This window comes from Podarcis cretensis (genome assembly GCF_951804945.1).
Source record: "Podarcis cretensis genome assembly, chromosome: 4".
In the NCBI taxonomy this organism is placed as follows: Eukaryota; Metazoa; Chordata; class Lepidosauria; order Squamata; family Lacertidae; genus Podarcis; species Podarcis cretensis.
Genome location: NC_137173.1, coordinates 101,405,372 through 101,417,763, shown reverse-complemented (window position 1 = coordinate 101,417,763; position 12,392 = coordinate 101,405,372). Strand labels below are relative to the sequence as shown.

The 12,392-nt window shown below is 42.5% G+C and overlaps 1 protein-coding gene across 10 annotated transcripts in view; it reads right to left on the bottom strand.

Annotated features, from left to right (window-relative positions):
* PCDH9 (protocadherin 9) overlaps positions 1-12,392 on the bottom strand; it is a 779,511-nt gene that overhangs the window by 563,162 nt on the left and 203,957 nt on the right. Inside the window, exon 3 of one of the 10 annotated variants that reach the window (XM_079972451.1) lies at positions 1,754-3,692. The exons of the other annotated variants lie outside the window; for them this stretch is intronic. Coding sequence (XP_079828577.1) covers positions 3,672-3,692 — 21 coding nt within the window. The 3' untranslated portion in view covers positions 1,754-3,671. Of the gene's footprint in view, positions 1-1,753; positions 3,693-12,392 lie in introns of those variants that run through there. 10 annotated transcript variants of the gene reach the window in all.

The window sequence follows — 12,392 nt, the reverse complement described above, 5'->3', positions numbered from 1 at the left end:
CAAGACGAAAAAACCGCTAGACGAAGAGACTCGCGGAACGGATTCTTTTCGTCTTGCGAGGCACCACTGTAATTCAGTATAAGGCTACTCAATGCTAACATAACTTTGTGTTATGTTTCTTGTTGTTTATTTAATTGTGAAATGAGTCCATTCCTGAGCTTCTCTAAACTTAGCAGGAAAAATACACTTAGTAACAATTGGAAACATTAGTAATTTTGATTACCAAAGCTGGCATAACCTAGTATGTATGAGAGGTGTTCTGTGAATGAGAACCAAATAGAAAGTTGGATCTGAAGCCAGGAGATCTTGGTTTAGTTGCTGGCTTTCAGCAAACCACCATAAGTCAGCCTGGCTTAAGGGTTGTGGTGTGTGGTCCATGGAGAATAAACTGGGCAATTTAGGAAGGAACTTCACAAACATTTTTAGTTTAAAGTGGTTATGTAATCCAAAGACTGACTAAAGACATTAAGAGTTTTCCTATGTGATGTTGGGTTGCAGCCATTTAGGATGCTCAAAACTGGACTGGATGAAAGTTGCATCTTGTTCTGCTGCCAGCACAGTGACTTGCCATGTGCTCCTGGGAATCTTACAAGTAAGGCTAATGCAGCAGCCCCCGCAAGTTGTCTGTTGTTCCCACCAGCTAGTACTTGGACATACCATTTCATTGTCATCCCTAATAGCAGTCGAGAGAACTATCCTCCTTGAGTCTGTCCAATATTTTTAAATAGAAATGGGCCACCTTAGGCTCATCCTGAAGAGCATGATAAGGGCTTATCATGAGAAAGTCCTTAGAATGCTCTCTGAGCGTTCAACTTGATGCAGAAAGCATCGGCCATCCTTCAGCTGCTACCCATCCAGCTCTCCAGAGCGAAAAGAAACAGAAAGCCATGGAAGGAGGGAATGAAGGATGGACTGGTAGAGAGGTCTACCCCAGCAGACCATCTTTCTGGTCAGAAATGGTATATCTTCTGCCAAGGAATCATGGGGTTTGCAATCCAGCTCTGTGAATTACTGTCTGCAAGGCAAGCAGCCCATGCAAACCTTCTGCCTTCACTGGAGCATTCTACTGGGTGGCTGCTACTTCTTCCTGCTTCCTTTGGGAAAGTGTTGACATTTTAAAAAGGTAAATAGAATCCAAGCAGAGACCTGCTCAAGATATGCTCTCAAGGCTCTGCACTCCTCATCCCCCACCCAGTTCTGCTCACAATTCAAGTAAAAGAGTGCTTGCCTAGTGGACCACCCTTGCTCTAATTCTCATCCCATCCCTATCTTTAAAGCCATCTAAACCATGTATTGTGAATTCCATAAATTAACTGCCTGTTGTATCATCTGCCCTGAGCCTACTGGCCAGTCTATTTCACTGGCCAGCTTAAAAAAAAAAGGCCTGGGGAAGCTGTCTATACAATTCAGCAGCACCAATTATAGTTCCTTTAATAAAAGTGCTTTTTGTGTGTTTCTAACCACTTCACATACATTGTCTCAATAATAACCACAGGCTAATAGATGCACAAATCAGAGATACAGGTTTTCATATGTTGCTAAACTGCCAGGTAGGCAGATAGAGGGGTCGCTGTTCCTGAGTGCAAGGAAAAACTACCTAAACATGCCTGAGAGACTCCAATAAATCTTTGACATGACTATGTCGGTTCTGATGAATGCTCATTGCACAATGGAGAAGAGAAAAATGCACCAATTTCTTTATTTTGTGGTATAAAAATGTGGATTTATTCCATGAATGAGAATCAGCCTCAGACAACTTTCTAGCTTTTATTTCTTTGATATATTACACCACAGTGGATTTACATTTTTAAAAAGGGGGTTACAAGCACCACTTAATGGTTGACAGCTTTCTAGAAATGCTGATAAATACTATGTGATTACTCCCCCCCCCAGAAAAATGCACTACATAAAGTATATTCATACTCCATGCCACTTTATTACAAATATTTCTCACAGGATCTAATCAAGCCACAGGTATATACCAATTTTCAGTCCAAGCCAGCAACAACTCCAGGCAAAGTTTTACCATTGATTCTTGGGTGGCTTCCCAAGTGAAAAGTAGTTGCGAGATTAAGCTGTCATTTGGCTGACTGTGAATTATTTTCTTTTTCCCAGGTGCATGGACTAGTTATTACAATTCAAACAGAAATATTTTTAAATGAATTTGATCACTTGACAAGTGCCTGTTGATAACCACTGCTTTGCTCTTTATTGCAAGTAGATATTTGGAATCTATTTTGTGCTGAACAGTTTGAACCAAACAGTGAAATGCTTTTTGGTCTCTTACAGAACAAACTAATCTAAGGCTACCTAAGGGCTTGGAGCAATATCCAGCTCCCTGAGTACATGCACAGGGGACAAGCTTCAGAAGGAGGAAAAGTGTTTCTGCCCAATTCTGTGTGAGAGCCTAATCATGTGCAAAACCTACTGCCACCCCAGAATAGTTGTGCCACTGAACACATGCATGTTGTCAGGCAGGAGGGTCTGGCCACAGAAAGCCTGTGGTGACAGGGAGTGTATTTCCTGCTGGAAGGTATTCAAAACCCCATCCTGGATCCCATGAACTGGCACTTAGAACAGAAGGGGGGGGGCTGAATTAATGCACTCACCCACAGCCCTATGATGGCAGAATAAAGGATGGACATAATATGCCAGTCTGGGCAACTTTTTCACTCTTTGCTCCCAGCTCTGCAGGACCAGACTAGCAAGTGCTGGGAAACGTCCTCTCCTGGGGACGGGGCGCGGGGGGGGGGGGGGGAGTGTTCTTTCTCCCATGATTTTTTTTAGCACAGGGACCAGTGCTCTGGTGTACATTCGCAATACTAAACCTCCACATTAAAGAACTGGATTGTGTCCCTATTCTAATACATTCTGGCATATATATAGAGGATGTCTACTGTTTTTAGGTGCCTCCAAAAAGTGAATATAAAGCAAGGTGATTAATATTGATCAAGTAATATCAGATCTTTTCCATCGAGTGAGGAAAGGTATTTGCCTTTATTTTATTTACCACCAATAAAACTGATGTGATCTGTATTGTGAAGCACTCATGGAAGACTATTTTAAAACTTTCAAAATTGGCATTGCAGTACAAATATATGCATTTCCCAATAATTTAAAGACAGAAAACGTGCATTCATCAGCACAAATGTTTATATATTATTGGGGATGGGGTATCCCTGTCTAAAGAGAGTATAGAACATCATCAGCAAACAGATGCCAACTACTCCATAACCTTGTCTTTTAAAGGAAGGAGTATTTTGTTACCTAAATGTGCAAAGCCATTAGGCTCTTGAGAAATGTGTCTTGGGTGGTAAGATTGGGATTTTTTTCTGCCTCTTTCAGATGCCAGCCAAAGAAATGTTTGTTTTGGTCTTCATTTTCCATCTAAAAATTTTGGACGGGCAAAGACCTGGCTACCAAGAAGTGGGGTCCCATCTCTTTCAATATGTTCAAGTTCTTCACAACAAAGAAGACCAATTCAAAGAGAGGAAACGTGGAGAGTTTCTGTGTATAGTCTTTGGCTCTGCATCCCAAGACATCTTCTTGGATGTCCGCACCCTTCTCAGCAGAGAAGGAAGGAAGAAACGTCTTCAGAGAAAGCAGTGCTGTGTACCACATTGGATGTTGCCTCCCGGTAGTCAGAGATGATGAAGCAGGCATTGATTTTCTCAGGGAGAGGGTGGGGAGCACTTGAGAGAAAGAGAGAGAGAAAGACAGAAAGAGAGAGAGACCAAAGAGATAAGCAGACCTGGGGGACTTCAGGACATTTACAACCTAAATATAGATTCCCCATTTTTCCCTAGCTGCATAATTGACTATATAGGTATCATATGTCAGGGCTGCACAATGAATGACCTACCCCATAAAACTCAGTCCACCAGCCATGCATGGCAGCACTTCAGGGGCTGAAGAAACTTCCAGCTTTTCATGCCTGCCTAAAACAGTAGACTGGGGGATTTACAGCATGCAGCATTCCACACTGCAAGACTTGTTCGCTGCTTTTGATTTGGTGTACCACAAATTGTGCAGGTCTATCATATGTCATATATACCTGTTTATATAAATGTATATTCTAACTGCATAGGATAGGTTACAACATTTCAAAATTTGCCAACATAATGAATATTTTTATTGTATTGTGCTAAGAAGCATTTAAAATAAAATAAAATAAAATAAAATAAAATAAAATAAAATAAAATAAAATAACAACAACAACAACAATTAAAGCATGCTAAAGTGAAACTTGTGGTACCAAATAGGATTAAAACCAAAACCCAGCACACCTGATCTTTCTTTTTTTTTCAAAATACTTCACAAAATTATATTCTACTCTTTTCCACAATACCCAAGAAAGATAACAACTGTTTCTGAAGCTGTAAAACAAAACAAAATGTCTACAGATTTTATAGTTAAGTGGAATCTAATGGTGTTACAGAGGCTCCAGCAGCACCAAAATTATGAGAAGGAGTTTCAGATTTGAGGTGCTAGGGCTGAATAACCACCCGTCTAACCTGTGAAGGCAAAGCAGATGGCCCAAGCCATCTAGAGCTTTAAAGATCAACACCAGCATGTGGCCTGCAAATGAAGTTGCAGAAATTATCTTGAGTAAGGGAAAATAATGTGAAGGAAACATCCAAACAGCCTTCCATTTAGATCTCTTCCAAGTTTTTATTTCAGCAAGTTGGATCCTCCTAACAGAGGGTCCATGTTGTGCTTGGCCCTGGAACTCTTCTCTAACCAGCTTATGGGCTGGGCTTGCCCCACTCCAAGCTGGTGGTGCCACAGTTATGCCAATGGCCTTTAGCCAATCGGCAGTGTAGCAAGGTTGGGGGTATTTATTTGGCAACGCGACATAGGGAACTCCTTTTGCTTCGCACTGCCCAACACGCTTCCACCCACCCATTAGTTAGGTCGTGTCTGGCCGTGCTTTGGACTTTGGTTGGTCACCTGTTTTGGAACGGGGGCTGGGTAGGATTTTTTCCCCAATGTGGCACATTGGCTGTGGCCACTTGGTTTTTGCCTACCTCTTAGCAATTGTGACAACTTTGTAAGGTTTGGTGGTTAGGCATTGGTTTAGGGGAATGTGGGGAGGTGAGGTGCGGCCATCACCTGCCCCTCCAATGAATAGGGTATTCCGTTAAGGGAATCCGGGGGTCTGGATCTCGTCCAAAGCCCAGAGAGGGGCTGGGGCCATGCCAGGACCCCCAGGAACCCCAGGGGTGAGCACCAGTCAATATACACTGATGGAGCTCCCTCTGCTGGTTGTTTACCCTTCCAGGCTTCCCGCAGGGTGGGGCAGGAGCCAGTTATAGTTTTGATACCAATGCCTAAGTCAATACCAGTCACATTTGTGTATTTAATAAAGTTGTGGCCAAAATTTGCCTATTAACATTTAAACTAAATACTGTCTCCACTGTGTCTTTATTTCCATGAGGGATGGGTTTTGGGGCTCGGAGCACAATAAGTTTGGTACGCAGCTATGTTGTGTGTTTGTGTATAATAATTCATATCCCGCCCATCTGGCTAGGTTTCCCCAGCCACTAAGGCATATGGACAACTAACCTGGTATTCCAGTCTTAAGAACACTGGCTGCATCTGCACAAATCTGAAAGATTCACTTCCATATCAGTTGTCATGATATCTGAACCTAGACAATCTCCAGCTAGTCTTATCTTTTGTTAGTGGAAAGAAGTCACCTTCAAACCATAGTTAAGATTAATCACAGTTTAGCATTCAGTCCTACCATTTTGTGGTTACTCTAAAGTGGAAGTTGTAGCTACAGATCTCACAATTCAAAAAGTGCCTCAGAAGATATCTTTCTAGGAATCATCCCTCCCATTTCACCATACCCCCCAAAGAATAATGATTTCTTAAACCAAACAGCCAGGGTTTGGCTTTTTAAGGGGTGGGGGAGTAAAAGAACAGATAAATGGTCCTTGTCAATTCAGTCCTTTGCTATGAGAAAGGAGAGAAGAATGATAGATACTTTACGCCACCCCAAGAGTTCTTAGAGCTGGGGCCCAATTTTTGGTCATGTTGACCATGAAGCTTTGCCTCTACCATGTTCTGACTTTGCAAGTTTTCTGCAGAGATATATGTACAAGGTTATTTTGGCAAACATTTAGCCATTTACGTTGTTCAGCTCATTTTTCATAGGATAGGTTTTCACTGGAAATTCTGTAAAAAATTAAAGGATGTAAGGTGTTTTGGTTTTTGCATTAAGAGCATTACAGTATTAAACAAAATACCAGAGACCAGGTGGGACGCAGGTGGTGCTGTGGGTTAAAGCCTCAGCGCCTAGGGCTTGCCGATCGAAAGGTCGGCGGTTCGAATCCCTGCGGCGGGGTGCGCTCCCGCTGCTCGGTCCCAGCGCCTGCCAACCTAGCAGTTCGAAAGCACCTCCGGGTGCAAGTAGATAAATAGGGACCGCTTACCAGCGGGAAGGTAAACGGCGTTTCCGTGTGCGGCTCTGGCTCGCCAGAGCAGCGATGTCACGCTGGCCACGTGACCCGGAAGTGTCTCCGGACAGTGCTGGCCCCTGGCCTCTTAAGTGAGATGGGCGCACAACCCCAGAGTCTGTCAAGACTGGCCCGTACGGGCAGGGGTACCTTTACCTTTACTTTTACCTTTTACCAGAGACCAGATGTAGTAGTAGGACCATCCATTCATTTCAGTGGCTATAGTCTCCTCCATCCTCTAATGCCTGCCCTGTCCTGCATATTAGCCTTTAAGCTCCTGCTACAGAATAAGCAGGGGTAAGCAACAGTGATTCTTATTGGCCCTTCTCTACTTAATTTTTCAGCAGAGTTGCTCTCAAGGAACCAGGCCTCACACAGATCAGCAGTCCGCTGATTTGATCATAAGTGCTGACTTTATAAGGAAGAAAAAATAATCCCCTTGCTGGGTGTAAACTACCAGCATCTTTACCTTAGGGTTTGTCTTTCCACATTTCATTTTCATGCTTCCTACCATGTGCCTCATAGCCTGAAGAGCTTTATGCCTCTATTTATTACCTTAAGGATTCCCCTTAGCATACTAGGAAGGATAAATTAACTAACACAACTTCTAAAGGCTCTACAAAACTGCTGGGGAGAAGGGAAAAAAAACAAAACTCCAAGCATTGAAAAAGCTAATGAAACACATACATCAGAAAAGGCAAACTCCCCAAAGTGTCTGGCCATCAGAAATCCATGTGTATGTGTGTCCGTCCATGCACAGGTTGAAACACAACCACACATCATTTTGCTTTCTTCTTTCAGAGAGGCTTTTAAAAATACATAGGTATTGAGGACTTTTATTAAATGAAATGGCACTAATTTATTTAATTATATGACATTTTCACATATTACATTCAGCGGCACTGAACCTACTCCCTCCCCACCACACGCCAACATGCAAACATGCCTGCATATTTTACCGAAGGTGACATTTCAGTGAAAACTCTCCTCACCTCTGCACATACTTTTATAGCTCCAAAGCAAAGGGTAAGCACATCAGAGTTGAATGAAGGGGAAAATAATGCTTGATGAAATATTACCTAGGTGGCTCTAGCCAGTCTGGAGAAATACTAACAGTATAGTGTAGCATACTGTAACCACAACGTCCCATTTTCATCTTTGCACCATGTTCCTACGTATGGAAGTTTGCAATATCCAAATTCATTATAAATCAAGACTGCTGGCAAAAAAGCCGACATTCTCTTTGTGACAGAGGATGTTCACAGATAACTGTTTCACAACAAATTTGTGTCTCAGGTGCAGTGTGATTCTCTTTGCCATTTATCAGGATTTTGACAGGCAGCCAAGCTACCCTTCTGGCTTGACAGAACCTACCTTGGTATAGTTTGGGTGATTGTGAGCCCAGTCACAGTATTTTCAACTTCTGGCTTAATACTGCTGTCCTATATATAATCACACTTTCTTTAACTGCAATGTGAGTAAACAAAAGTCAGCTGTGAGTCCTCTTGAATCCATCGCATACACATGCACCTTAGAAATAGGTTGACCATGCACACCTTCCGCAAGATCAGGTAGAAGTTTCATGCTTTGTCCAGCTAGTCTGATCTGGGAGAGGGATGGAATGGAGAAGGGAGATGTCCACGCTGACTTGGTCATGCCCATACAATGGAAGATGGCAGGATCCCCAAGGATGTACTCTATGGGTAGCTGGCTTCAGGAACCAGGCCTGTTGGCAGACCAACTCTATGTTACAATCAAGATGTCTGCACACGTGCTATGAAGGCTGGCAACATTAACCCCACCAGTTGGGAATCCCTTGCAGACAACTGCAGCACCTGGAGACAGGCAGTCAGGTCATGCATCTACAGCAGTGACCATAGGAGTGATGAGTGCTAGGAGGGGCACACAGAGAAAAAAGGCCATGGTGAACCTGCAGCAGCACAACCGGATACTTTCATCTGCTACAGCTGCAACATGCCTCTCCCCTATTGGTCTCTACAGCCACAGCAGGTGCTGTAAATCTCCAATGGTTTGACTTCACCCCTGAAGGCGCACTCTTCCATTGTCTCCCAAGACAGGTGAATGCCAACAAATGATGAAGCCCTTAGTTTTCATCAAAGGGCACAAAGCACAGATGAGCAGAAAGATCAATGGGGAGAATATTCCCCCATTCAGACCATCTTCCTCCAAATCAGCCATTCTCATTTCCTGCCCACAATCCCTACTTAATGCTCCGCCCTCCCTACCATCTGACTTTGCTCACCCGTTTTGCTTCTCCATAAGTGCCCTGATCTTGCACTTACTGGAGACAGTTCAAAACGTTAAAGAAAAAGAAAAACTAAACACTTGCCAGTGGAGTTCCCAAACTTCATTGATTCTCATTAAAAGGCACAATTGATTGTAACAGATGGAGTCAGAGTTAGAATTCCAAAAGTGACAAGCTGCTTGACATTTTCAGAAGAGATTTTCAGAATCGAAAGTTTACCACCCAAAAAGTCACACTTCCTTGCTGTTGCACATAGCAGACTTTGTAAGCAGAAATATATGCTCGTTCATTATTGTACAGCACCACACCTAACACAACCTTCAGTGCTTTATGAAAAAGTGCAATAGTAGTTTCCAGGTGTTGTTGTTTTGTTTTTGTTATTCTTAAACATATTAAAATATTCCGTTTATGTACAAAACATTGCAGTTTCTCATCCTTACCCTACAGGGAGAAGTGTCAGCGTTACCACCACCAAATCCACAGCCACACAAACCAAACCAGGAGAGAGGCAGAATCGTGCTCTGTGTGATCAAGCGATGAGTGGGACTGACTCAGTTTCCAGTGGGTGGGACTGACTCAGTTTCCAGTGGTTCTAGGCCAGCTCAGCTTGTCCCCCGCAATGCACCACTTGGGGCTTTATGTGGGTTTCCACTGTGGGAACCCTGTGGTGGTACTTATGTTCACCTGCTCTTTCAGTGTGGGTGAAGGCAGGTGGAGATGTTTTGCACAGCAGGTTGGATTGCTGCTTTAGTCTTCTCCTGAATCAAGACAGGACTAACACCTTGCAGTTATACAGCGCTGCCTCTCAAACTTCCCGGATTGCTTCACATGCATTGTCTGCATAGCATAGTATATATCACACTCTACAATATTACACTATACTATGTGTGTTCTGAGAGGAACTTGATTCACAAGCTTACCAGGTGGCCACAGGCAAACCAGTATTCCTCAGTCTCAAATCATGATTCCCATCTTCAATATGGAGAACACATATAGCAGTGACAGACCTTATAGGTTGTTTTAAGGTTTACTGAGATAGTGTATGAGAAGCATTTTAAAATGTCTTTGCATCACACATTTGTCCATCCTCTTAAACACACAGTGCATGCACTTTCCTCCTACATTACAGTATTTGGAACAGCTGCTCTCCACCCCTGCAAGTTCTGTTTCCTCTCAGCTAGGCATTAGCTAGGAATAGCTAGGCATTCATGAGAAATACTGACAAGAGATTGGGGGGGGGGGAATCCCAAAGATTCAAGTCTGTCCATTCACATTTGCACAACTCAGATTCACAATATGCTGTGACTTGGAAGCAGTGGTGAGAAATATGCAAGGAATTGCACAAAGTATGTAAAACAAGAGCATGCCAGACATACACCCAAGTCTTCAAATATATATGTGATATAAAACATAGTTTTAAGGCAATTGGCAAAATAGGAGGTTTATCTATCCACTGGTGTTTCATCATATAAAGTTGATGACCTGTATTTGGCTTTGTGAGGAGGTCTGACCCACCCTACACTTTTATAATTGTTGAACGCACTAAAATTTGAATCTAGAAAGATCAACCTTCTGAGATATGGCTCCACAGGAAATAAAGAAGGCTACAATATAAATATTGGAATAATGGGTTGTAGGTCAGAAAGGCTTGATTAGGGTGAAGGTTGAAAGGATGAAAGTTCAGTTTCTAAAGCAACAGGTTCTGTGGCTAAACCGTTCCTGCAATCTTAACTGTGGCTCAGGAATGGTAAAGGGAAAATGTTCTGTTCATGCCCCTAAGTCCCTTTCTTTTATAACATCTTTCCTCAATGGCTAACTGATGTTTGTTTTTAACTTTTTGCTTTTTACTGTATGCATTTATGTTTTTATTGCTGCAAATGGCTTTGATGTTTTTTATGATGTAGTGGTATACCAAGATATTTTTCTATATAAAAATGTGGGGAGGGTCAAGCACGGACTGTGGACTGCCTTCCGCTTGAAATACTGGGTCCTTGGTGTGATCCTGACTTAGATGTGATTATAAAAAAAATAAAAAAATCAGCAGGTGAGGTTTCTTCCTGCATGGAAGTGCACCAGCTGCTTATTGTTGCAAAATAGCTCTTTAAGGAACAGCAACAGGAGCGCTACAGAAAAAGATCTTCATCAGAAGCCACTATGATACTTCCTTTCTTCAGCAACTTACAGTAAGGGGCACATGAAAAACCCTTTGCAGAGCAAGCAGAGGGTGAGTCGGTCAAGATGTGAAATTAAGCAACCATTACCTTTATTAATAAAATACATAACACCGCCAACAACATAAAGAGATTCAATTGTTCTACCAATTTCAATGGGTAAAATGGTGATAGATTTCTATAAAAGCACATTGAATCCAGAGGATGATAGAAAGAAACTTATCCAGGATATTTCAAGCAATGTGCCATGTTTAGAAACCGAGATAGGCAGCAAAACAAAAAATTGTCATCAGTCTTAAAGAGTGCAATCTGTAGTGCAACTTTGGTTCCTTAATTGTCAATGGATTCACACATACTTATTTTTTTAGGGGGGGAAACAAGTGTTTAATTCTGCTGTTTTATTTCTTTGTTGCTGTTAGTTTTACATGTTTGTTTTTATTGTTACAGTGGTACCTCGGTTTACAAACTTAATCCATTCCGGAAGTCCATTCTTAAACCGAGGTGCGCTCTCCCTAATGAGGCCTCACGCTGCCAGTGCCCTTCCACTGTTCAGATTGCGTTCTCAGACCGAGGTAAAGTTCGCAAACTGGGACACCACTTCTGGTTTTGCGGAGTTCGTAAACCGAATCATTCTTAAGCAGGACTGTTCTTAAACTGAGGTACCACTGTATCTTAATCACTTTCAGTGTCCCTAGAAAGAAAGGCAACAAACATTTTAAAAACAAACAAACAAATAAACAAACAAATATTGTGATGCTGCCTTTCTCCACCCCCCACCCCCCATTTTACAGAGGTGAGATTGATGGGGCCATTCAGTAGAGAACATTATTGTTGCTATTGTTGTTTGTAGAGAGGCCCACCTTATGGAATCCCACGCCCAGGGCAGTGGCACCATTAGCACCAGATTTGGGGGCATAGGTCCAGAAGCCACCTAACACTACCAGATGTGTGGTGGTGGCCATTGGCCAGCAGATGCAAAATGTGGGATAATATGTCACCATACAATTAACCAAGCTTTCCTCAAAGTGACTAGGGTGGCCATGAACCCAGCCTATCCAATTCTATCTTTATGAGGCCAATGAAAACTCCAGAGAAGCTAAGAGGCAGAATGGGCAGCAAAGGCAGCAACCTCCTCTCCCCTCTCCAGCCAGAAGATAAGTCAACCAGAACCTCCGCAAAGGTAGCAGTACCTTTGGCCCTGGAAAACCACCACAAGACAATATTTGGCTTCCTTTCACCAGCAGATGAAAAACCCTTTCTTTCCGTAATTCCCAGCTACTGGTCAATCCGAATCTTCATTTCTGTATGTGGCTCAGACGCTAGACTTTGGTACTGTATTTTACCGTTCTGATATTTAAGGTTCCATGTCGTTATTAGGGTTTGGCTGTTTCCTAAGTCTCATGGAGAATTGATTTTTTTGATTTTAAAAGGCAATTAATACACTGGATCAATAATCATTGGAATTAGTATAAAAATATCAGGCACTTCTGCGGC